Source organism: Centrocercus urophasianus, unplaced genomic scaffold, assembly GCF_019232065.1.
Source record: "Centrocercus urophasianus isolate 14NV4802_14NV808 unplaced genomic scaffold, USGS_Curo_1.0 seq_12, whole genome shotgun sequence".
NCBI classification, from domain to species: Eukaryota; Metazoa; Chordata; class Aves; order Galliformes; family Phasianidae; genus Centrocercus; species Centrocercus urophasianus.
The window spans coordinates 669,447-697,327 of record NW_024884364.1 but is presented as its reverse complement, the minus strand read 5'-3'; the positions used below and the strand labels follow the sequence as shown (position 1 = coordinate 697,327).

The following is a 27,881-nucleotide window of genomic DNA, read 5'->3' as shown; positions in this document are numbered from 1 at the left end:
AAAAAAAAAAAAAAAAAAAAAAAAAAAAAAAAAAAAAAAAAAAAAAAGGAACATTAACATTGCAGATCTCTCCCAAAATGACTAAAACACTAACAAATACAAGCCAATGCACATTTTTTTTTAAACTAGTGTAATTTTTTTTCACATTGGATTAAACATTATTTTGTATACCAAACATTACAGTGCTGTTTAACTCCTCCAATCATGCAAAAAATAGTTAAAATGTGCCACTTCTACCACAATATAATATGACCCATTCCCCTGCATACCTCTCAAACTCAGGATTTGAAGTGAAAAAATCTGAGGTACTAGAAATCCTCTTTCAAATGCCTTATAAAGAAAAACAGACACAAATCTGCCTGTTAATATCAAGATGGCACCAATTTGACACTTGTACAGAAGCTCACATTAGGGCAACTGACACCCCTCTCTGTCTCAACATTTGAATGGCCACATCCTGTAAGGTCTGAAAGAGACGATTTCAAAACTATGCTGAATTTACCACAAGAGTGGGAACAGTAGGTATCCAGGAGTTTTAAATACCTGGCATTTAACACCCTGAACTCTCACTGACAATTAAAGGCAGTCAGCAATTTACAAGATCAAGCCTTAGAGAGCACAAGAGAGCTAACTGCTGCATTAACTCACAAAAGTTTCTAGAGAGATACCAGAACTTTCTGAAAATTTTCCAGTTAATCATATTTCAATGCTTTCCTGCGAACACCCATGCACCGCAATATCAAATTGCAGAATCAAAGCAGCATCCAAATAAAACTCCCATTTAGGCTGTAAATTAAACATCTTCATTACAACAATAGTGCTGAAGAATTATCACAATATTATGTTCTGCAAAAAAATAGAGGCAGCTGTCACAGAACACATGCCTTTTTATCTTGCTCTCTTGACTGACTCTCCTTTCCTCATTTCTCTGAGTTTCTCTGATAAACAGCACTGCAAGTTGGTTTCAAAGAAAATTTTACAAGAGAGTTCTGTTGGTCATCTATTTACATGTGGCATCACTCCACAAGAAGTTTGATCTCATTGGCTAATAGCTGGTTCATGTTGAATAGAGCCCCCGGGAGCTTGGTGAGCAATTCTCTCTCCGTGGTCTCAGGGTCGCTGTCGACAGAGCTGGAGCTAGCACTCATATTGTCGACAACGGCACTAGCTGGAGGGCCCAGCTCTGGCTCGCTAGTCTCGCTTGCCGTGGACACCACAGAGAGTAAGGACATGCGCCGCGTCAAGCGACCGGGGGATAGGAGAGAAGTGGCATAGTCCGCTATGATACCAGCTACATCTAGATTACAAGCCTTGTCAAAGGCAATGAAACCTACATTTGCATTGGCCTCACAGACGTAGAATGAACCGTCGTCCTTCATCAGTAGGTCAATGCCACACACGTCCATCCCCAGGATGTTGGACACTTGGATTGCCAGTTGCTTGCCTTGTTCACTCAGTGAGCACATCATCCCTACACCACCTGGAAAAAAAGTGAAAAAAAACTCAGTGTCTATTCTGGACACAGGTGACCAACACACTTCTTGCCTGGCTGGTGCAGTTCAGTTGAAGATCAAAGAAAGCCTGCAAGCATAGAGATGATAACAACTCAGAAAGCAACCACCTTGCCACAACAACTGCCAATAACTTGAAACCTAGCAGGACTTCAAAAGATTCTGCAAAAGGCAGATCAAAACTATGACTTGTTTAAAAAAACAGTGATAAAAATAGTGAAGAAATATGTAATTATATATTTTTGCTATCTTCGGGGAATTAAAAAGATGACTAAACAAATCATTTCTGTTTCTATCTCTAAGATAGAAGCTTTCTGTACATACCCTTGTTTCCTCCCTTAATCTTAATAGAGGCTTGCTATATGTATTTGTAAGTAATCACAATAAATCATCCAAGAACCAAATGTTCTTGATGAGAATACAGATCTACCAGATAGAATTGTGGGGGAAGAGGGTTAGGACATTTTTATTTGCTTGTATCCCTCACAGTTTGCTGTCATAAGTTACTGTCTCTAAAGAAAGAATTCTGGAACACTGTCTGCACCTCGACTCGTCTACTACACAGACCATCATTTAAGTACTAAATGACACAAAATTCATTTATCATATCACTTAAGTTTAAAAATATAAAACAACACTTAAAATATTTAGTAGAAAAATCTTCCAGGCTGCATTTCCGCAGCATTGAGAAGTAGTGCATTTTGACCTACTAAAACTGTACTGTACATGAAGACAGTTCTTCCAATCCCTGCTCAGGTCAGTTTCAGTAATTTCAGTGAATTTACTAGCCAGGAACCCCAACCCTCTTTTTTCCCTTCACCCTCTCCTAGCCTACAAAAAGTGATGCAGAAATACAGATCTAAGCATACAACAATCTGTGTAGTAAACTTCCTCACAGACATGGTTTTTAGGGAAAAAATGTTGCAGGGAGGAGACTGACATACTTAAGGCAGCACAAGCAGCTGTAAAATGCAACTTGGCTGTTGACTTCCTTAAACCATTTTCTCTCTCTTAGTACTCTACCCTTTTCCAAATTGGCGGTCTCATATTTTCTCTGGTTTCCCACTACTTTTTGTTTTTCTAGTCCATTGCACCATACACTCTGTTTGTGCTCTTAGAAATTCCCACCCCTTGTATCTATCCTATTCATCTAGGGGCAGAGATAGTTTCTGATTGTAGGTTTGTGTGACGCATATTTCACTTAGTTCTTGCTCTCACGTTTCCTCTGTGAACATCTAAAGGTAAACACAATACAAAATAAAACCTTCAGTTTATTGCAACTGTGTTTGTCCTTTTTACGAATTCAAATATTTTGATCAAAACTATGAACAAAGTTTTTCCTACCAAGTGAGCAGTTACTCTGCATTCTCCCATCTGTAGAGCAACGGAGCATGGTGCCCACCACACGGCCTCCTACTACGATGACACGTACATCCTTGCCATGGGACTCTTTAACATATTTTTGAAATAAGTATGGGGCGTCATGACGGATCAAATGGCTCAGGTCTGCCAGATGGTGCTTGTCTCGTGCCAGGAACACAGCTTTGCCTGTATAAGAAAAGGATGCATTGTAGGATTGAAAGAAGCTACTAATTTGTGCTGAGTCAGTGATTCAACACAGAGAAGTAAAACCTTTGACCACTATGTTGCTCATTCTTACATGCGCTATCTGTGGTATATATGCATTTACAAATTCTTCTGTGCACATTAGCATTCCAGTGCTTCAGTACTTCTAAGCATTCAAGTACTGAAAGAATAGAGGAGCCATGAGAAGAGTATAAAAATAAATTAAAAATAAAAGTAAACAAATAAAACCAAGAAGCTGTAGATAATGGAGGTGTTTTTGCAATTTCAGTCTGTTTTGGGGTGGTAAAGTTAACAAGTCCTTAATGAGAGAAAAAGGGAAGAAATACTACAAAAGCAGTAGACATTTAATTAGACCCACAGCCTACATGTTTGATACGGCAAGAACTAATCACATGAAACTGCTAAACAACAGGTTGCTAGGAGCTCTTAAGCGACTAGTGTGTTATTGCAAAGCTGCTTCACTACCAGGAAGTTGCTGAAAGCTTCTCTTCCCAGTACTTCTAAGAACTCAGAATTCCAGAATGAGGCTTAGCTGTGAAACAACTTAGTTCAGAACAAAATACTACACTCCAAAGTATCCAAGATAAATTTAACTGAACATTCCAAAAACATAAATGGCATGTACTGTAACTTTGAAAAAGACCTCTTTAGCTCTTCAGGAATTACTGGCTTTTCTGCCAGCAAACTTAGGAAAGATTTGTTTTAAGTTCAAACATGTCATTTCATTCTCCTTCACTTCTAAAGCACATCAAAAGGCTTCTCTGTTCTCATCCAATTTTACTAGTACAAATGAAAAGCATTTGAGGAAGACTCCATCACTTCCATCTCTTTTCTAGTCTTACAAAAAGTCATCCATTTCCATCTTTAGCTACTTCTCCCAATTCCTCTCTCATTTTGTTAATGACTCATTCATGTCATATTAAATGTATGTTTTGCGATAAGGCTACACTTATTTTTTATGGCACAATTATCACTGAGTTATGCTGCAATACTAAGAAAATGCAAAAATGGATTTATAAACCGCCTATTCTAAGAAAACAGAATTGCAACTGTAGCAGACCTAGCAGAAACAATGTGCTAAGAATTCTAGCAAGTGCTCAACTGGAGAAGTCTCTGCTTTCTCAGGGTTTAAGTCCTTCACAGCACAAAATGCTGCTTGAGGAACACGGAATTTCTGACAGGAATCACAGTAGCAGAACCTAGACTTAAAAGTAGACAAAAAAAGCAAAATCTTCCACATGATCTCTCCCATGTCCAAGTTTAGCTCTCCTACTGGCAGTTACTCCTACTGTATTCCTAGAACTGGACAGAATGAACGATGCTTTGAAGGAGAACTACTTAGTTTTTTGTGATTATGCATCACCACAAAATCTTGGCAAAATAAAAATGGCACATTTGCAGCAGCAGCAAACTGCAGAAAATTGGCTTAGGTAAGCATGACTTTTATTCATTAAATGACTTCTGTGAACATTTGTCTCAATTTTAAATACCATTCGAAATGGGCTCATCTTAAATTAATTTGAAGAAGTTTCCCCAACTCTCTCAATGTGAAAGAGCAGGCACTGTGATAAATTTGCATTAGAATGTACAGTATATGAAGTATGTAAGATTCATAAACAAAATTACAGAATTAATTGATGCTTTAGGACCCTCTGGAAGTCATCTGGTCCCAACACTTACTCAAGTAGGGGCACCTACAGCAGGCTGCCCAGGACCATGTCCAGATGCTTTTTTGAGCATCTTCGTGAAAGAGACTCCACAACCAAACTGGCCAACCTGTGCTAGTGCTCAGTCATACACATACCATGGAAGTACTTCCTGGCAATTTATAGGGAACATCTTGTGTTCTAGCTTGTGTACACAGCCTGGCATTGGGCACGACTGAAAAGAGCCTAGATCTATCCCCTGGACACTTCCCCTTTAAATAATTGTAGACTTGGTAAAATGCCCTCTGAGCCTTCTCTTCTCCAGGGCTCAATGGTCCCTTCTCTTCCCAGTCTACCCTCATAGAACAGGTGCTCCAATTCCTTGATCATCTTCACGGCCCTTTGCTGAACCTCAGCTTCATATCCCTCTTGTTCTGAGAGCCCAGCACTGGATTCTGCTCTCCAGGTGTGGCTTTTCCAGTGCTGAGTAGATAGGAAGGGTCACTTCCCTCTACCTGCTGGCAATACTTTGCCTAATGCAGCCCAGGATACACTAGCCTTAAGCAGAGATTCATATGAATTCTAGCTAAAAAATTGAAAAGAAAGTCAATAGCTACAAACTCTACAATTATTTCTAAATCTTAACAAGAAGCAATGTCAAGGCAAACCCAATCCAGTTCCTCAGTTACTCCACATTTGTCAAATTCAGCTTGCTGAAAAGTCAAATTCCAACATCACAGATTGTAAAGGTCTGCAAACACTATAAGACCATACAAATAGATATTACTGCCAAAACATTCTACTGCCACAGCCTCTTGCTCTTAGTGTTCCACCACATCAGTGCAGAGTTTGTGAAAATACCTGGTAATTCGAGCTAGGAACTAATCCAAATAAACATAACCAGTCTAGATTAAGCTAATAATTATTCCTGAATCATTTATTGAACGTTTACAGAAACCATCATGTTTCAGAAGAGATGTACCAGAACAATCATGTGGGAATAAACAGGTGCAATAAGAAGGAAGAAGTGGTGTCATGTGGGTATGTTTCTATTAGTTTACAGTAATTCCTGGTTTATGTGCTTAAGCATCAGCTTCAGACTCTTTATTACTCTTGTATTTTTCAAAGTGGATTAAAAACAGTGTGATCTCCTATATAAATAACCTCTAAAATTTATTCCAAACCTTTTTACTTCAGTAGATCACTATCTATCATTAAAATGAATTGATGTAGTATTTTAGATCCAACCCTTAAATCAAAAGAATGATAACAGAAAAATTTCACATGAACCTGCTGCACTATCACCAGTGCTGTCAGAGATTTTCCCCTTCCCTTCCCTCTCCCCCCCCCCCCAAAAAAGAAAGATTCCATTTGGCAAACTGCATATGAGATTATATACAAATCAGAATCCTAACTATAGAAAAAGTCACTTAGAAAAAAAAAACAAATTAAGGTTTATTGAACTAAAATTTTATTTATTATGCCTGTTTAGAAACATCCGTAAAGTCCAGGAAGGCACTTCTCCATATCCCTGGAGCTAGGCCTTCCATTATTCCAGTTCAAAGCACTCCTTGCAAAAGTCACTAATATACTGTTAACTCTGAACCCTTACCCTCCCTGGTATTTCAAGATCACATTCTATTAAAACTGCTTCCCAGTATTGCAACCTACTCAACATTCAGAATTTGGAGGCTAGAAGAATTTAGAAGTACTGCAAAAAAAATTCAACACCTAATAGAAAACCTTCTTAACTATTACTCTTTGACAACACAAAATCTCTGGTACTGCTCAGAATACTCCCTGCCTTCACCTCTGACCTCAGACCCACCTCGGTGACCCCGCGTGTTCTTCACCACCATAGGGAACTCCAGCACTTCTGCCTCATCAATCATTTTGGCAAAATTCTCATGACCACCTGGTAAAAGAAAACCAATAATATTATATGCCACCAGCCTGGTGTAGCCAAACTGGGGATTTAATTGTGACACATTCCTCTCACTCTTCCAACTTAGATAATGCAGAGAAAAAAAAAATAACAGTTAAGAATTTTGTAATCTGTGCCTTACCAATTTCTACTTCCTTTGGAACGTAAGACACAAGCTGACTATCATAGAATGGCTTAGGTTGGAAGAGACATTAAAGATTCAGTTCCAGCCCACCTGCTGTGGACAGGGTTGCCAACTCCTAGATCAGGCTGCCCGAGGCCCCATCCAACCTGGCCTTGAATGCCTCCAAGGCTCCCCTGGGCAGCCTATGCCAGTGTCTCACCACTCTCTGAGTTAAGAATTTAATTATAACATCTAACTTAAATCTCTTTTAGATTAACAAATGTTTAATAATGATAGTGGTGATTGATCACAACCCCAAATTCAAATTTGAATGCCCTGATTCCACCATCTTGTTCCAGTTTAGCCCTTGTACTTCATCATCCAAATTTTCTAACAGGAAAATACCACCGACATAACACCAGGAACAGTTCCATCCAAACTACAAGCCAGAAAAACAGCATGGCTTTTCAAAGGCGTAATCCTGACAGCAATAGCAATTCAAATCTTGTGACCCATTTCCCCTTTTCTAAGACTTAAGTCTCTTGCATCTCTTTCTCCCTATTTCTTGAATTACTACTTTGATCTTCTTGCTGCATTGAATCTGCAAGAATCTTAGAGAGTAACATTTAACATTTATGATGGATGCTTTAATTTTATTTGAGTTCTTTGATTCACAGGAGGCTGACCACAGTACAAGAAATAAGATAAGCCAGCAGATGAAGGGCTGAGACTCCTCTTAAACCATGTGCAGGAAAGCACAGAAGTTAAGCCAGGACACTGTTCAGAAAGCCAGAAGCATTTAGCACTACTCCACCACAGATTTTAATGCATGTCACAGAATAAAGTGTAGTTCAATACATCCTGTTTTTCTTGGCAAAGCTGACTCTCCTTGATAACTTCATACTAGTGTAAAAAAGAAAGGTAACACTTCCGTCAAATTCCAGAGACAGGCATTAAAAGAACTAAAAGACAGGCAGGGGGTTAGGAAGAAACAGAGATGTTCTCCAACTACTCCGTCATTCTTAGTTTCCCTTTCCCCACAGTGAACTAAAAACTCATCCCTTTCTGAAAGAGCTAGAGCAATTGTATCTATAAAGAATGCATATTTCTTCTCAAATGCGTTTTCATAGTATTGATAGAAATAGCTGACTGACGCTTTTATCAAGTTTGTGTTTTTGCTAAGTTTTCATTAGAAAAGCCTATCAGTGTAACTGCATGAAGGAGAGGAAGGCACTAACGCTTCCCAAAAAAGAAAGGAAGGGTGAGAGGTGCATTCCATTTTTTAATGTATTTTAATTAAAACAAAAAAAACCATGGTAGCTCAAACAAATGGTTCTCCTAATCTGGCACTCTGTAACGAACCAAAGACTCCAGAGGCAGGAACAAGGAGCATCAGTAACTAACTGAAGGAGGGAACTCCAGAGGGATACCAAACCTCAAAGAACTGTTAATAAGTACTTGAACATGTGAGCTTGTGCTACTTCTGGCCTTTCATAACAACTAATATAGAAGTTTGACATATTTTCAGATTTTACTAAACTTCAGATCTTCAATATCCTGTAACATTCCATTTCCTGAGATTCTGTCTGTTGTTTTAGGCAACTGGAAGAGCTCAAGGTGTTTTAGAAGTAATCAGCAAAGTTAATTGCTGGGAGGTAGAGCCACAATTACACTACTCTTCATAAGATATCACAGCTAACCAACAAAGCCAAAGCCAGCATGTGACTACCATACTTTTTCTAGTTACTGATCACTTATTTGTGGAATCAGCCTCTCCCTACTTAATTCTAAGGATTTCCAAAACTCGACTTGCTATAAAAGCATAAATTCTGCAGGCAACTATTTCATTATTTGATTCCAAAGGCTTACCATACGAAAACGTATCTGGCAGGGGCACACCATGACCAGCAAGTTCTTGAAACGTCCAGAACTTATTGACACAGTTGAGGATGGCCTGGGGACGATTCATTAACCGACAGCCCATCTTCTCTAGATGGCGAAGGACTGTGATATCACTATCACTTTGGACCCAAGGTGTTGGTACCCGGACTACCACCACTTGAGGGTAAGCAGTAATAAGCTCCCCGTTCACCCGAAGACCTAAAGAAGGAAAACAAAACCATTCCAATAGCGAGCATTAGAACAGCATGCATCTTCTCAGTCATACAGCTTCATATGCTACTTTTAGATTGTATTAGGGCACATAATCTTAGACCATCTCCCAGGATGAAAAACTTTGTGCTATGTTGAATTGCCAACCTTCCTCTGCAGGTTAGCTGTGCACTACAGTGACAAGAGTAGTAACAATAACTCGGGAAATGCCTGCCTCTCTCATGTATGTCTTGCCTACATGATACAGTTTCTACCTTTCTCAGGCCCACTTGTATTGATTCCTCTCCTTGTGAAACCATGTTACACAATCACCAAAGTAACTGAGGTTAAATAGATACTTAAAAAAGCAACATTTTTAACACATCATTTAAAAACCTGGTATACAGTAAATAAATATTCAATGTTATCAGCTAGCAGGATAGCACTAGTTAACATTAAGGAAGGAACTGTAAGGAAAGTCAACTCCATCACCAAGACCAGCGCCATCACTTTCTCATGACCTAGAGTTTTACAATGTCTCTGAAAAAAAGAAAAAAACATGGAAAGAAAGTTGCAAGCACAGAAATATGACAGGATCAGTTGGGAAGACATCAAGCTTGATGAAGACAGTCTGACAGCTGAAAATGGGAAAAGACAAGTACTTTATATTCACTTTATTTGCCTTTAAGACCAACTGATTTGAATGTAAAATACACAGTTCACACTGCTGTCAGCAACTGAAGGGTTAAAAATGAGAAAAAATGAGCTCAGAAATCATAACTCATCTGCATTTCTGTACCTATGAAAGGCCTGTCCAACTATCTAGACTTAGCCCCAAATAATTACCTGATTAGCTCTATTTCAAAGTCATTACTTTTCAAACACAGACATGCACATACCCAATCTGTAGACATGCATACTGTCAGGAAGTATGTTTTCTTTTTATTTTCATTTAAAAGTACATTTGAAGCAACTCTTTGGGGACAAAGGATCCTACGTGTACTTCCAGCTTTCTCTTTCCAACCACGTTGTATCTTAGAGCTTGCACGAAAAATAATGAAATAAACACTGAGCTCCCTAAATGGAGGTAGAAATATATTGCCCAGCCACCAGGAGGGCATTGAGCCAAAACAAAGCCATATCCAATCAAAATATCTTCCCCTCATCCCCAGTTCCCATTGCCAGAATTGCACAGAGATCAGAAAACAGACGGATACTCTGGATGTTAACCTCATTAGCACCAAGCACTGCCGCATTGCAGCTGACATGATTTGTGTGTTTAAATAAGCAGGCTTCAGACACACACACACACACACACACACACACACAGTCTTACAGAAGCATCCCAAGTAAGATTAAAAACAAAGACTGATAAAAAACTGAGTTGAATGTGAATATCAGGAAATGGATTATCTCCTTTAACCAGCAAAAGAGGGCAGATTTAAGAAAATACTGTAACTTGACAGTCGGATTCCATTTATTCCATTTACGCATCTAGAAAATATATTAAAGTTTATGCTCAGGTACATTCACTTTTTGGAACTGTAATTGTATGCATGTTCTGATTCATGTGCAGGCTGTGAAGCAACTCATTTTACAAAGTACTGTATTTTCTACAGTCTTCCAAAATTGCCACTGTACACCACTGCTGTGAACCAAAACTTCAGTTTCCTAATTCATAAACTTTTGAGAGTCTAATTTGTTATTCTTCTTTTCAGTCACATCACATACTGAAGTTCTCCACACTGGAAACTGGAATTCAAAGTAGAAAGCAGTAGAAATGTAGGGGGTTCTTCTGTTAGACTTGTCTAAGAGATTGGTGTAAATTCAGACAAGCAACCTCTCCCTTTCAGTGACTGGAAGTAAAGTGACATTATCAACAGAACAATCTGAGCTTTTGTTCCCAATTCAAATTTTTTCTCTTCTTTGGTACTCTTCCCTGCAGAACATTTTTTTTCTCCCTCTCTCCTAACAGAAGAGAGTTTACAAACAAGGAGCAGAGCTACTCAATGACATGTACAATTTGAGTCACCACTACTGACATATGGCATGAAATTAGCAGCAGTTTCCCAGCAACACAGTGCCTCAAACAGAAGCAACTTTATTACAGCAAAAAGGAATCAGATTCTGCCACTTTGAAGAACAAGCTTGTATTCAACATTCCATCTGACACCCAGCAGTTAATGGTCATTATTGATGAGTGGGTTGATAAAGCAATGCTTTATTCACTGATGCACTGAAAACAGTAACACAGAACATATTAATACACACAAATAATTTCTCCTCCTGAGAAACAATTCATGAATGCAAAGAAGGAAAGGAAAATAAAATAAAAATAAAGATAAAAAATAAATAAAATCTAAAAATTAAAAAATAAAATAGGAAGAGGTGCACTATAGCAGGGTTAGGAGCTAATCAAATGTTTTTTGAAAACTGGGGTCTATTTCCTTTACAGTAATGGCACTGTTCCAGTCCTACAACAGTAACAGTGAGTTACATTCATGGTTTTCTGCAGACAATGAACAGATCTCACAAAAAAAAAAAAAAAAAAAAAAAAAAGAGCAGGAGGCAGAAATTCAGACCATGTGCAAGTATCTCAAACAATAGCAACTTGGTCCATTTGTTGACCTCCTCAAATGATGCCCATGACATCGCAGGCATGGAAAACAGATAACTGTAATATCTTTTGTAGTACCAGTATCGGTAGGAAAGAAAGGTAAATTGCACTGATAATCCAATATTATGAACTTCACCAACATTCATTTCACTGCTGTTCGGAAAAAAAGTCTGAAGTTACAAAACATTTGGGTATTCTTTGGCCCTATGAGGTAGAAGACACCTGAGCTGGAATATCACACTACATCTATCACTATATCACTATCACAAAAATACATGTAAATCCTGCACTCAAGCAAGACCTGTTCTTTCACTCAATTTTCTTTGGCATTCCCCCATGAGATGTAAGTCTACAAAATGGAATATGGCAGACCTTTAACATTAAACAGGAAATACCACAGTATTAAGAATAAAGTGCAAAAGTTTTTGGCAATGACAACTGTAACCAAACATGAATTAACTTAAAATATAAATCTCAGTAATAATTAAATTGATAAAACTACTTTCACTCCAAAATACTGTTTTGGGAAACAATTAAAAGAAAAAACAAAACTGACTCAATAAGACCATGGATTACCTAGGACTCAAATTCAGGTCTTCAAGTACAGCACAACCATATGAACCACAGCTTGGTTAACTTATTTAATGAAATGGTACAATACAAAGTTAAATGTTTAAATGCACAAGTACTAGGAGAACTGCTCAGGCTGCAGTAAATCTAATTACTGATATCAAAATACTGATACTGGTTCTATTTTTACACAATTTGAATAATCGGTATTAATAGATACTCTATAATAGATGAAAATATGAAAGTAGCTGGAAACATCAGAAGTTACGGCTTGAGTAAGAAACCCAAAAAGCATAAGCACAAGAGAAAGGAAAAAGAAACTTTCTCAGGGAGAAATGCTACATTAGCTAGTACTTTTACATATGTTAAAAAAGAGCCAGTAAACATGTTTCCATAATCAAACTCATAATTCAAGAAAGCAGAAAAAACTGTTTCAGTACACAGTACATTTCAAGAACATGGAACACGTTTCTAATATCAGCAGTGTACAAATAGAATACTATACATCTACTACGCACACAACATTCTGAAATATAAAATTTGAATTACATTTTCAAAAACACTAAACATATACCAGCTTCTAGCACATTCTTAAAAGGAACTAAGAAGGAATAAGAAATTCTCACACCCCCCAAAAAATTTCAGACTTCACCTTAGATATTAGTATGCTAGGTCTCCAGCTCTCTCGACTTCACTATACCAATTTATCAGTCTAACCACTTTGGATTTGCTAACACTTCCCAAATGAACAGGCTTTGAGTAAGTAGGCTAGTACAAATTCAATTTCTTCAGCTGGGTAAAAGAGACTAGCCTCTCAGCACAAAAACGTTACTCACAATTTGAGGACATCTCATTCTGCTAACAGTTTTTTCCCAACTAATCAGCTATTGTAACAAGAATCACTGAATTGCTTACAATTCTTGACTCACTCTTGTTCTCAAAGCAATGCATTACTATTTCTGGGTTGTTCACCCTTCCAGTATCCATCAGGCAGAAGATGCTGCATAATGTGTGTTGAACTCTTAAAGTGTTTAATAACTACCTACAGCTTACTTGAAGATAATTAAATCCTAATTGCCATAAAAAAGCTCTAAAGGAAAATACCTCAAACTTTATTACTAGTAGTGGTTTACTGGCAATAACAAAAGACATGTTTCCTCACTAACCTCTACAAATGAAACTACATTTTTACAATTTTTAAAACATCAAATACTTTGAACATTAATACTGCCACGGAAGTATTTAGGATTAATTAACAAAAGCAGAATACATTTAAAAAATACAACTGTATAAATCAAAAGTCTGTTTTAATACATCGACAAGTCTATCTTATAAAATGATTGTAAGTAAGCAACCACAAATCAGGTGATATTTCATAGTACAGCACTTCAAATGCAATTTTATTTAAACAAGACTCTAAACTGCAGAGCACTGCTACAACTACAAACAGAAAGTGGGCACCTCAATTGAATCAGCTCTACTTTATGTCCCTTCCTTGACTCAAAGTACCTCTTAATTTCCCAAGAAACAATACAGAACCATTCTTACAAATGCTTGTACTAATGAAGATAATGAAAAACTTGGAGAGATAGATGACGCTCAAAACAATTATAGCTATTCTGGATAAGGCATTCTTTTCCAAACAATGGAAAACAGGCCAGCCAGCTGTATGTATAGTTAATTAATATTAACTAGACTTGATGGCTATATCTGTTTTTCTGAGCTACATTTCTATTCACAACACACTGCTTAGAATCCCAAATCACAAGCACTTCAGAGTCATGAATAAATGTGAAATGATTGGACCCAAACATAAAGACATATACTGTGAAAAGTATTTTATAAACATAGATTCATTCTAGGTTACCATCTTGCTTTGAATTTTTTTTTTTTTTATGGTGGGAATATAAACAGAAACTATACTGAAATCATGGTAAAGCACGAGCTACAGTTTTGTATATACATAAACAATCACATAATTAAAAAAAAATTCAAAAGATAGTATTTTCAGAAATTACTCAAAAAACATTTAAGCAAGGCAAAAAGGATCTTCACAGTATTTCAGCCGTACTCCCATACAGGGAAGTTTTAGTGATATAACTGTCAAGATGCATTTTTTAATGGAGCGTTGTAAGGAAAACTTCAAAAAAAGAGGAATCAAAAGATTAAATTATGAAACAAAGAACAAAATAGTTAAGAAAATACATGATTTTAAACACCTTGAAAAGTTAATTTCTGCTTTTCCAAGTGAGGTCAGGTTTTTTGCTCGGTTGCTTTTTTAAAATTCTCATTATGCATCTGCTTTTATGATTTGTTCCTGAACGAAGTTTGAAGAATTTAAAATATTTTCCATAGAAAAAACTCAAAGAAAAAAATACACAGTGAGATAAATTTGAATATTCTGAAATTAAAAACTGAGCAGAGTTTAGAAGTATCTTGATTATACTGAAGACAATACTCTCACAGTTATTAACTGTGAGAGCAAGGGAGATGTTATTTATTTTAATATTGCAAAAAGGTACTCCAATTTTTATACAAGTATGTGTATGTATACATGCAAAAACAAACAGAAAACCTTGGATCTTATGATCAGTTTTGCTTATCTGATTTAAGTCAGAGCTAACATACGCATGGATAATCTTGGACATTGTCCAATCATGGACAAGCTCTGCTCTTTTACTGTTGTGGCTGCTGGTTCCAAATCTCACAGGCTTTCTCTATATTACTTGCAAAAGTAATATACCCACACAACAACTTGAATTCAAAGGAAAAAGAAGGCAGTGCAGAGGCAGAAAATAAGTAGTTAAAAGTAGCGTTTTTTTCACTTGTTTCCTTTAGTGGCAGTGTCATCTTACAGTCTTCTGCACCTTCACATTTTTCAGATTACTTCTGAAGTAGATCAGGATTTTAGGTATTATTATTTGGATTAGCAAATAATGTTCATTATTTGGATCACTGATGAACTGCTACAGCTATTGCTACTGCCAAGCTTGTTGCAGCATTCTTAAAGTAACTTCAGCTCTCTTGAATGAATCTCACTGAAACAAAGTAGTTTAACCTAAGGAGAAAGTTTAAAAAAAAAAACCAAAAAAAAACAAATAAAATAAAATAAAATAAAATCACAAATCAAAAGCATTCAGTATATTTTGATACATATTTAACTAATAGTTTCTTCTATGAAAGAAAAGGTTATTTTGCTCTTTGCATCCTTCGAATTTCCATGAAAATAAATAGGAGACATTACTACTGAATCAACCTACATAGTAATTGAACACTGTGTGAATCAGAAATGTGTTGACATACCTCTCATGTCCATTACTGACAGGCAATACAGACCTTACGGGAAAAACCCTAAACATGCACTGAAAACTGAACTAGTTCAAAATGTCAGAGACATTTTAAAATATCATCAAAGCCATTATAAAACTGGTACTTAGGATAAATAATTTGTATACAATTCTAATGAACTTAAAATTTAATGTTAATCAATGAATACTCTTGAAAACACTGATTAGTACTCCCAAATAAAGCAACATTATCATTAATACTTCAAAGCACCATGATGCAGGTGTAAGAAAAAAGTGGGGAAGAGAAAGAAAGGGAACGTAATCTATCTAGAAAACTGAGATGTGATAGGAACAGACCATCTACAGCACAACTAATGCACAGCATGGGATAGAGCAGGATAGAATTAGAATTTAGAATATTTCAGTCAGACCTACTAAGACTAGATAGTCCAGCTGCCTGAACACATGAGGGCTTAACAAAAGTTAAAGCACTTTATTAAGGGTATTATCCAAATGTGTCTTTGACCACTGACATGCAAAGGGCATCAACCACCTCACTAGGAAGTTCAGTGTTTATCACCCACTCATCTGATTTTTCCTCGTGCCTAGTCTGACAGGAGCAGAGTCCAGCATCATCTTCTGTTTCCCTTCCTCAGAAGGAGAAGAGACCTCACTGCAGCAAACTTCCAGAGATGGCTTCCAAATCTGTTTCCAGCTTGGTTGCCCTCCTCTGGAAGCTTTCAAGAACCTTAAAATCTTTTTTATAACCTGAAACCCAGAACTGCACTCCATATGAACACTCCATATGAAACTGCATCACTATCAAATGCAGCAGGAGAATTGCCACTAGCTGTGTATAATGCACTCAAAAATGCAGTTTGTTCCCTGGCTGCCAGGACACATTCCTGGCTCATGCTGAGTCTGCAGTCACTAATACCCCCAGATCTCTCTTTGCAGGACTGCTTCTCCAGTCACTTGCCTCCCAGGCTGTTTCCAGTATTACTCTACCACAGGTCCTTCACCGGCCATTTACCCTTACTGAAATTCATGCCATTGCCAATTGCCCAGTGCTCCAGTGTACACAGAGGAATAACAGACTCAGCCCTTAAGCTCTAGATCTGGACAAGCAGCCTTTGCCAGCAGCTGACATTCCTCTTTGGTGCCTGTACTCACTGTCTGAGATGAGGTAGGCATCATCACCACCACCACGACACTCAAGAATGCTTATTTGAGATCTGAATAAAGAACTGTCCTCTCCCCTTCTTTCTCTTTTCCCTCAAAATCTTGGGTATATGTGACTACTGCTTTTCTGACCTGCTTTACCTGACAAAACAGCAGGGACCTAATCTAACTACTAATTTAGAGAAGCTCAGTAGCAGTCAGAACATACAGCTAACAAAACAAGAGAATGTTCTTTCTCTTGATAGCAGCAGCTGAACTGTCGTACGAACGTGAGCTCTAAGACATGGTTTCTTGGAAGGGCTAAAAATAATAGCCTCCTTGTCATGAACATAAGGTATTCCTACACCTATCTCCCTACTGCTTGCACTCACAGGCAGCTTTGGTACTCAAATGGCTGCACCATAGTATAACTCAAAAAAGCCTGAATGACAGAAAAATGACTTGGTGAGAGGGAAACTTACTGAGCTACACTGACTTGTGATTAGAAAGTAAGAAAAAGTGCCTGCACAACTGAGAAATAACGGCATAACTGGGAACAGGGGTGAGAGAAGGACCAAAGGCAATCCCCCCAGTGTTTCAGATGCCTGGAGCTGAGATTAGTAAGCCTGCCTAAATGGAACTGCTGCCTAAAACCACTGCTCAGCATACACCATACCTCAGAAGCAAAAAGAGCATTTTGCTTATAAAAGAGACACGATCTCTTAGTTTCTACATCACTATAGATGAGTATTCTTGTATATCTTGTCAAGATTTTCACACAATTTTCTCCACTAGGATATCTCAGTACGTTTCTTAGGTCAAGTATGCTCTTAAGGCTTGAAAAGTACAAAGCACTCTCAAGTGACAGAACTGTGGCAGATATCTGTCACTTTTTATCATCTATCTAGAGCTCATCAACATCAAGAGCCTTAGAAATAAATAGCAGATGAAGAATTAAGAGCACACGCCCCCAAAAATGGGTAATCACAAAGGTCTTTCCAAAACCAGACATAAATCCAGAGGAAAAATTCAAGCAATCCATCATGGCAGAGACATCTCCTTGCACCTGAGATGAATCTAAGATTTTTCCTGTAATGTCCAAAATTTAAGCACCTAATCTCTCTCTGCTACCAAAAAACCATCCTCTTTTATCTCAGCAACTCATCCTTTTATTATTAAAAGCAAGTCACTCAGTGGAGAAGTATCCCAAAGGAGTCTTCCACTTCTAACAGAGATATGTATCCTTCATATCTGTCTCCCACATCAAGTAAGACATCTAGAAGTTCTTACACTGTCAGAAACTTTTAACAAATAACATCCAACTATATGTCTTTCCAAGTGTTCCTAAACGTGTTTTTTGAGCCTGAATTTTGGAGAACATGAAAGTTCCCTAACAATATTCTTTTGACCTGTAATTCCAGTTTAAGAACCATCTAAACAAAATTACATTAGCTTTATGAGTCATTTGTTTTGGAAACAAATGTGATCTTCTTAAGAGCAGTAACTCAATAATGATACTTGCCTCAAAGGCTGGGTTAAAATTGACTTTCAAAGCTTGCAGTGATAACATCAGCTCTCATCTCTGCTGATATTTTGTATCGTAATGTTTAGTGTTTTTGTGTGTATGGTAGAGAAATATTTAATTTATATATGCTATATGACAGTTTGGGGTCTCTTCATCAGAGAAGTACAACATAAATATATAAATAAACATATAAGTAAATAAATACTAAATAAATAAATGGAATTGTCGTAAACACAAAGATATAATCCAAAATTTCCTAGTTTTGACAGACTTTTTTTTTAATAAAAAAAAAAAATACAGAGAAAGCAAAACTGGAGATGGAAGGATTCAATTTTCCTAATTCCTCTGTAAGCTTACTGGGGTTCTTTCCTCTTCCCAGCTTTACAGGGTTAAAATGACACTGCAGCAACTGCACACAAGGTTCGTGACAGTACTGTAATGAAAATACAAATACAATCATAGAATGGTTGGTGTTGGAAGGGATCTCAACCATTCAATTTCAACCTTTCTGCCACAGACAGAGTTGCTACTCACCAGATCACACCTTGGTTTCTCACATGTTGTGGATGCAGAAGCTTCCACCTAGTACCAAGACTGTGTTAATTAATTAAGACATCTGCTTAGTATGCTCCCTAATTAAGACAGTCTACACAATCTGTAACTACCTTAACAAGAAAGTGTTCCTCAAAATTACACAGATAAACAGTCCTTCCAACCAGACCAGACAAATAAAGAAAAGCAGGCAATGGTAGTATTGAACTGAAAGACAACAGAAGGGATATCCCCAACTGTCAGCTTATTTTGACCTTTGAAATCAATATATTTAGGAAGTCTTACCAATCTTAGTAATCTTTAGACTTCAAATGTAGTGCTAAGTCTATCAATCCATATAAAATCATAAATGCCTTTACCTACTTTTTCTTTGCACTACAAGCTCATAAGGTCTTTGTCTTACCCGTTTGGAAATTAGCATCTGCCTAACTTAAAGAGACAAAAAGCACTGAAGGGTTGTTGATCTGACCACAAAAAAAAATGACAAGAAACCAAAGCTTTTTACAAGCAGTTAGTATTACAAGGCTCAAACCAATATTGCACAGATTCCTCTAAGAAACTCCTTCAAATATTTGATTACGTTTTCCTCTGCTTCTAGGAATACAATCAGAAAAATCTCAACTCCAAATGCTACCTTTAATTCATTCTCAGAAATAGAACTGTCATTTACATTCTCTCCTAAACTCTGCCTCTAATTATTTAAAAAGATCAAAAGTTCTGAAAAGTTAAATACTTGACTGTGCATTACATACCTTAGGCTCAAGCAAAAATAGAGGAGAAATGAACACGTTTTTAGAAATCACCATGGGAAAAGGCTGCTGGACAGTCAGGTAATACTGTAGTTGAAAGACAAAGAGAAGTCACTCTAAACTGCTGCTGTAGCAAGTACAATTCTCCAGCCCTATGTAATCCATGCAAATCATTCACTAGCACTCGCTGCACCCACTGGTGAGCTGGCAAACATCCTATATCAGCAACAAAACTATTCTGTTCCTTCATTCAATTTGATTTCTGCAGGTACTGCATAATGAGCTCACTATAGGAAGCGATCAATATAAACGTCAGTGCAACAAACAAGCCTGGATCATAGCAACAACAGCAATCATCTAAACAGCTTAAAATATTAGCATACTGCCATTCTGAGACTGTAGAATTGTCTGCAGCATGGTTTTTTGTTCTACCTGCATTTATAGCTCCGTGATCATTATCCCTCCTTCCAACTTTGTAAAAAGAAGTTCATCAGCCAGATTTCTCTCTTTCCAATTGTCTTCTTGTTCTCCTGTCCTAAATTAACAATACAATCCCTGATGACTCCCACACTGTTAGGTAAGAAAAAATCGGCAGCGAAATTGCTACTAAGGCCCAGAAGCCAGCCTCATTCAAGTACAACAAACAAGCAAAAGCACTGAAACACATAGTTAGATATATAGCATAATTACATGCTACGGGAGCTGTACAAGAACACAGGTACGGTACTCTTTCACCTTGTCCACAAGGGGAAAGGCTTGAGCAGAAGAAACATCCTCCTGAGCAACATCCGGTTTCACAACTGCTGCCACACGAAATGGTATGGCATTTACCACCCCAAGATCCTTTCTGAAGAATGGAGACTGCTGAAGAGAGAAAATCTGACAAAGCAGAGCCAGACTATCTATACCAACAGATTCTACGCCGATAACAAGGAGGGACTTAAACCAGTTTCACAGTGCAAGAGTGACCAGTTTAAAGAAAACTGGTCACAGGGCTGTGGAAAAGTATACCCAAGAGCATCATACCCAAGAGCACACTTTCCCTGTAAAAGCAATGCAAGCACATCATCTTAGGCACTGGTTCATGCATTTGTTCAGTGAGGGCAAAAAGAGGAAGGCCACATGCAGAGGAAAAGGTACAATCTCACTAGGAAGTACAGAAATATGATTGAATAGTTTGCACGTCTGGAGTGCTGAAGTGAATGGATAAACACTCTCGCAGAAAGACAGGCTGTGAAAGTGAGGAGGAAGTTCTCCACACAAAGAAGCATATCACACACATACAGCTTTGGTCTGCATTACAGAACAGATGCAAACACACTTGTGGCTGCATACATACTACACCACTTTTTTCCTCTGTGAGGATGGTCAAACATTGGAGCAGATTGCCAGAGAGCCTACGGTGACTTCATTTCTGGAGATTTTCTAAAGCTGTCTGGATATGCTCTGAAGAGTCCAATCAAATGTCAAAGCTGTATTTAACTTTCAAATTGATCTTTGTTTCTGCAACAGGTTGGTACAAATTTTTCAGTTAAAATCTATATTATTCTATGGTTATATATATATTATATATATATATATATATATATATACACATATATATTATTCTGTGGCATTCCCCCATGATTTGCCTGAGCTTTTAGGTGGCTGAAAGAACAGGGCATAGAATCCACAATGCACTCATCCACAGTTCAATTGTAGGTACAATGGGAAATGCCCTTTCTTCCAATCCAGTATCTACAAAAAAGTTCTCCAAGCTGAAAGTGCCTCCCTTTTACTGGGATGATGTTAGGGGATAAAACACATAGCCTGATTTCCTGACCACAGTGAAATTTAGAAAGCAATTTAAGAAATTCAGTCATAAGTACAAGTACACTCTGCCTGGAATTCAAAAGGGAAGAGAAAAAAAAAAGTGAAACTTTTATTGTTAAGCTATAAAGAAGTAGAAAGAAAAAAAACCCAAGTAATCTCACCATTATATTCCTTCTTCCTGGCATAAACAGCCATCCAACAACATTCTCCATCAAAGAAACATGCAAATAAATACAAGACACTGTCACTGGCACAAATATTAGTCTCTTTTAGGTCCTGAGTTGAGTTCGAGTCTGGTTTTGTGGAGAAAGAGCTACTTCAACTTTTTAATGAATTTTTAAGCTGAAGTACCACAGTCTGTCTCACTAGGAATAAGCAGACACAGCAACAGACAATCCATGTAAATGATATTTAAAATTTTAATCCCAGTGTAGAATATATCAAGAAATAACACCTGTGTCAGGGAAACAACACTCAGCAATGCAAGCAGGAGAACGTGATATGGAGTCTTCTGCTGTTAACTTTCTTTGCTGAGAAGGTAAAGGCATGCTATAGGAATGAAATGCACCCTTCAGCAACATTAAGCATAGCACAATCTGATTTGGATAGCTGTACTTCCTATAAGTGATCTGAAAGATACATATGTTTGGTGCAGAAAATCCTGAAACTTCTGGAAAAATAAAGTTCAAGACCGTAAAAACTGACTGCATCTAACTTGTCGGTCTTAGTTGCACTAGCGATCTCTTTCTGCTTCATATTAAAAAAAAACAATTCCACTCAAAGCACAACCTCCTGACTTGCCATAGAAATAAGTCGTTCATCCTGCGGATCTGTCTTATCTGTTCCTCATCCAGGAACAGACTGTCCAATGCAGGTATCGCAAAGTAATGCACACATGGACACACACATCACTCTCAAAGTAATGCCTCCTGTTTATTTCCAAGGAACCACAGCAGATGTAAAAGCACAATAACACTATCTCATAGAGCATATTCTCAGCTTCAAAATACTGTTTTCCAACATAGTCACTGCAAGTATCTATGTATTTCCCCCAGCCGTGAACAAGAGCCTGCACGCAACACTCAAAAATATGCACTAGTGGAGGTGACCCACTGTTTCACAGCTGCTACAAAGGCATCACTGTTAGTAAAATGTTGGTGATGCAGTCCATCTTTCATCAGCCCAAACAGATGGAAGTCAGACGGCACTAAATCTGGACTACGTGATGAGTATGGAAGGGCAGTCCGGCCAAGATTCACAATGTGTCTACAGTCTTCAAACTGGTATGGGCACTGGAGCTCTCATGTTTTCTCCTCTGGACTGACTCTGGAAGTTGGAGCCTTCGGCTTAGTCAGCATCATGATGTCGAGGTCACAGTTGACAGTCTGTCCAGGTTCCAGGAAGTCTGGAAAGATCACCTCTTTCTCATCCCAAAAGACAGTGCACATCATAGTACGTCTTGAACTTCTTTATTCAATGAGGAATTCATATGTCACCACTCCATGGACTGCAGTTTTGATTCCAGCTCATAGTGGTGGCCGCACATCTCATCACCAGTAATGGTGTGATCTGGAAAACAGTCACCCTTAGCCTCATATTGGTCCTGACAAACTTGCATACACTGTTTTTTTTCTTTTCCTACATGAACATCTGTGGGACCCACCTGGCACAAACTCTGCAATATTCCAATGTTGCCACCATTGTTTCCAATGCACTGAGGCTCGTATTCAGCTCTGTACAAGTTCTCTGGTCATAATATTTTGATTCACATGAATGAGCAGATCAAGATGCTCTTCATTCTGTGGTGTGACAGCTGAGCATGCCAGCCTGCGCATGCTTGTATATATATAAAAATATATAAAAATATACAAAAGCACACAAACACACAAGCACTTAGCTGAGGATGCTCTTTACAGTGAAATACGGACTGCATGGCACCTCATAAAATGTGAAATACTTGAGCGCACTGAAATCTATTCTATTGAAAGAACCAAAAAAAAAAAAAGAAAAACTACTCGTAATGGAATAATCATAGAAACTTAGAATCATTTGAGTTGGAAGGGACCCTTAAGGGTCATCTAGGCCAACTTCCCTACAATAAACAAGGTCATCTACAGCTAGATCAGGTTGCTCAGAGCCCTGTCCAGCTTGATCTTGAATGCCTCCAAGGACAGGGCATCCACCATATCTCTGAGCAACCTGTTCCAGCGTGTAAATACCCTTCTCATGAAAAACATTCCTTACATCCAATCTAATTCTCTCATTTTAGTTTGAAACCATTTCTCTTTGTCCTGTCACAACAGATCATGATAAAGAGTCTGTTTCCCTCTTTTCTTAGAGCTCTCCTTTAGGTACTCAAAGCCTGCTATCAGGTCACCTCAGAGCCTTCTCTTTTCCAGGCTGAACAGCCCCAGTTCTCTCAGCCTGTCCTCACAGGAGAGGTGTTTCATTCCTTGGATCATTTTTGTGGCCCTCCTCTGGTTACAAACCAATTTTTCAAGTCTGCAGTGGAAGTAATGGTTGCTGTGGCTGTTGTTCGTAGCAGGAAACAGGCCAACTCTGCAGTGCTCAACAAGGCACCTTGCCAAGGCCACTTGCCTCTGCTGCATCACTCCCAGAGCAATTTGCTGCACAGTGCAGGAAACGCTCCTACAGTAAGGTACACTTCTGGACTACCAAGTGCCAAGGGACTGCTGAAACAGACAGAAGGAAGAAGAGGTGATTATGTTCCCTACTGTGTGATAGAAGACAATCTTCAAAGTGACTTAAAGATGATTCATAAATATTAAGACTCTTGATACCTTAATATAAGAACTATTTTGTAGATATGAATGCCATCATCATTGATCTAGCTGACTGAATGCTACTCTTACTGTTACACCAAGAACTCAGATACTTATTAACTTTACCCTTCTTTCCTCAGCTTTCTATTACGTATATACTTCACAGAAATCTTACAAATATCCCTATTAATCCATGCTTGTTTTTCGGTGCTATCTAACCCACTGTGGAAAAAAAATTCAAAAACTACAATGGTTTGTTACTAGTTTAGACCAAATTAGAAATGAAAGATAGATGGCACTAAATGAAAAACAGATTATGCAATATTAAAGACTTAAGCTACATGGTTGACTAATATTGCAGATTTCAGGTCCACATCGGAAATCCAAATACCTGAATAAGCACACCAGTAACTTTTATATGGTTAAAATAATGTGCCTTCTAAATATTGTTGTTTAAGCACATATCTTGATCACTTGCTTTTATATTCCCCAAAGAAACATCACAAAGTTCTTGAGAAAAGTTCACACTTTGTTTTATGGTGTAGGACTCTTCAACAAAGCCCAGTAGCTTTCCTAGTTAGAAGTTCACAAAAGCACTTTCCTTTCAACTATTGTCCTTCACAGCACAGTATCAAAAAAACATGGTGATTCTAAACAACTACGACAAAGGAACTGCTGTTATTTCAGTTGTCTTAAATTCTGCTAGTTTAGCTATATTCAGGTAGCAAAGAATTTTAGTGAAGATGTTTTATATATTTTTATGAAGGAAAAATGTTACCTAGGCAGTCCTTCATCAGCCATCAGTTCTTAAAATCTGCTTCTCTTCAGATAAGGTATGTCTGTGGAGAACATTTCAGCCAAGTCCCACGAGTGACAAGAGAAAGAGCATTCTACTCAGAAAGAGAAGACAACCACTGAATCAATTTTGTCTCTTTCCCAGTAACATCCATGCTTATTCTCTGTAGGTTTCCTCCACTCCAATTCACTCATAGAATCACCAAGGTTGCAAGAGACCTCCAAAATCAAATTCAAACATCCACCTATGACCAGTATTTCCCACTAACTATGTCCCTCAGTGCATCTAAACATTTCTTGAGTATCTCCAGGGATGGTGACTCCACCATCTCCCTGGACACTGGTATTCCAGTGCTCGACTACTCTTTTGGAGAATAAATTTTTCCTAATATGCAACCGGAACCTCTCCTGGTGCAACCTGAGGCCATTCCCTCTAGTCCTACCACTAGTTATGCAGGAGAAAAGGCCGATCATCTTTGTCTATTGAGGCCACCTCACCACAACCTCCATTCAGGTAGTTAGAGCAATAAGCACTCCCCCTGAGCCTTTTCTTCTCCAGACTGAACAATCCCAGTTCTCTCAGCCACTCCTCATAAGACTTGCTCTCCAGACCCCTAACCCGTTTTGTTGTGCTTCTCTGGACACCATCGCCTTGGTGTCTTTCTTGCAGTGATAGGCTCCAAACTGAATACAGTACTCAACATGCAGCCTCATCAGAGCTGAGCACAGGGGGATGATCACTTCCCTGCTCCCACTAGCAACACCATTTTTGATACCATCACCTCAGCCCAGCAATCCAGAGTGTCCAGATCCCTCTGGATGACATTCCTACCCCCAGGCAGATCAATTCTTCCTCCCAGTTTACTGTCATCTGCAAAATTACTGAGGGTACAGGTCATCAACAAGAATATGAAACAGGAAGGCCCAAATACTGACCCCCGGTGAGCTCCATTTGTGACTGGGCGCCAGCTGGATTTAACACATTTACCACACACTACTCTTCACAAGCTTTGGTCCTTCTAGATCTGAATTCCCCAAGACCGTGGGTACCACTACGCTAGCAAACAAATATGAATTTCAAAATTACACATTTTAACAGGATTTAAGATGTGTGTCTGAAAATGTCACACTAAATTTGATAAATTGCCTACTACTACTTTTTTCAAATTAATACAGGAACTGCTAAACTAGACTAGAGTACAAGCGATCTAATTTAATAACTTAGTCTTTTCCTTACAGCAGTAAACAGCAAATGCTTCAAAGGAACACACCAAACAAAAAACAAAATTAAATTGATGCTATCAAATATCCTGCCCATAAGAGAATTTGTGCTTTAAAGCATGCTTTGAATGTTTACTTATATTCACCTAAATATGAGACACTGCCTAAAAGAAGAGACTTGTTCTCTGCTCTGAGCATTAGAGGTAGCAATTCTGTTACTACAAAATGTACAGAGCTATTCCAGCAGAAACCTGTTAATCAGTTGAGCAGAGTTGATAGTGTTTGACTGCACTAGTCCATTCAACTTCCACAAATGCCAGATCCTAAAAAAGAGTAGAGTATTAGGTCAACCTTTTTTTTGTGTTAGATGAGTTCATGTAAGGCGTGAAAGGAAGCCCAAAGACGAGCAGCACGACCAAGGCTGAAAGAAACTACTCCATTCAACAGTAGAATTATCATTACACTAGCTTAGAATTTGGTTCTTAGGAGACATATTCTGAGCCTGTCTAAATCAAATCAGCTGCAATACCACCCTCCTGTTCTACCCATTCATCTACTTTTGCCCCCTTCCTGCGCATCAGTGCTGTGTATTTGAGTCAGTACCCATTTCAGCAGGTTCAGCCCACCAAATAAAAACATTCATTGTTTTATGCAGCTGGAATTTTCCACTGAGTTCCTGCCTTAGAGATATGGAAAGGAAGTAAGACTGCACAACTTGAGTAAGCTAGCAAGAAGAAGCACTTACTAGGATCACTTTTGAAAGTGTCTATGGCTTTTGTCTTATTTAACTTAAGCTCAATTACACTACCTTTTTGGTAACATTTAAGTGTTTCCTTCTGAACACAAAGGAGAAACTAATTCTACACTTCCTAACTTGCATTTACAATCATTTCTGGATTCCTGCAGTACTGAGGCTCCTAACATGCAGATCTGAAGCTGCACACAGATCACCAGAAGACTCACAGGGACTCTGGTGTTAAAGGTTCATAATGTAGCCAGTAGAACAGGGAGGTGCTAGAGATGCTGGGAAATCCCAGCTTTTATCTGCAGAAGGAACCTGCAGAGCATGCTAGACATGCAATGCTGACCTACTTGGGTATCCAGCCACACAACACTGTAAGGTAGTGACTGAGTCACTACTGCTGTGATTGCTTACTGGATTGAATACCTGGTAAATATTATCATTTTCTGACATACGCAGATTCTGGAAGAGTCAGAGTTGCTGAAGTTTTACAGACTTTTGTCTCTCGGCTCCAGTGATATTTACCTCAACAATCTCTACTGCCAAGGCATACGCTACCTACTTAATACAAGTCTTTAGTCTCAGCACATGTCCCACTGTTCTACTAACACTTTGTAAGTTAAGAAGTATATTTACCACAATCCCTCTATGAAGCAAATGATTTCAAGCTTATTAAAGCACTATGCTGAATTTTTGGCCTCTTTATCCATTATCCCAACAATCAGCAAGACTACACAAAAATATCACTGGTGATATTTCATACAAAATACCTCATGCTGAAGTTTTAAATAGCCAACTTTCTTTTTCAACTTGTCTTTGCAAAGTTCATATTCTTTTAACAATTAAGAAATTGTCTAGATTCTAAAGGTCCAAATCACAGATCTGAGTATGTAAAAATCTATTACTTCATAGAATCACAGAAACATAGAATGACTTGGGTTGGAAGGGACTCCAAGGATCATCAAGTTCCAAACCTCCTAACAAAAGCAGAGCCACCAACCTGCAGATCTGGTATTAGACTAGGCTGCCCAGGGCCCCATCCAATCTGGTCTTGAGCACCTCCAGGAACAGAGCATTCACAACCTCTTTGGGCAGCCTGTTCCAGCACCTCACTGATCTCTCAGTAAAGAACTTCTCCATAATATCCAATCTAAACCTTCCCTTTTTTACCTTAAAACCATTCA

General features: G+C 38.2%; 1 protein-coding gene across 4 annotated transcripts in view; it reads right to left on the bottom strand.

Moving 5' to 3' along the window:
- Positions 1-77: 77 nt before the first annotated feature.
- The window catches only part of RIMKLB (ribosomal modification protein rimK like family member B), a 39,983-nt gene continuing 12,179 nt past the window's right edge, over positions 78-27,881 (bottom strand). For 3 of the 4 annotated variants that reach the window (XM_042810928.1, XM_042810927.1, XM_042810926.1), the window contains 4 exons: positions 8,662-8,892; positions 6,573-6,659; positions 2,856-3,059; positions 78-1,480 (listed from right to left, as the gene is read on the bottom strand). In XM_042810928.1, coding sequence (XP_042666862.1) covers positions 1,017-1,480; positions 2,856-3,059; positions 6,573-6,659; positions 8,662-8,892 — 986 coding nt within the window. In that variant the 3' untranslated portion in view covers positions 78-1,016. Of the gene's footprint in view, positions 1,481-2,855; positions 3,060-6,572; positions 6,660-8,661; positions 8,893-22,055; positions 23,850-24,717; positions 24,830-27,881 lie in introns of those variants that run through there. The other variant, XR_006167432.1, reaches the window with a different exon arrangement.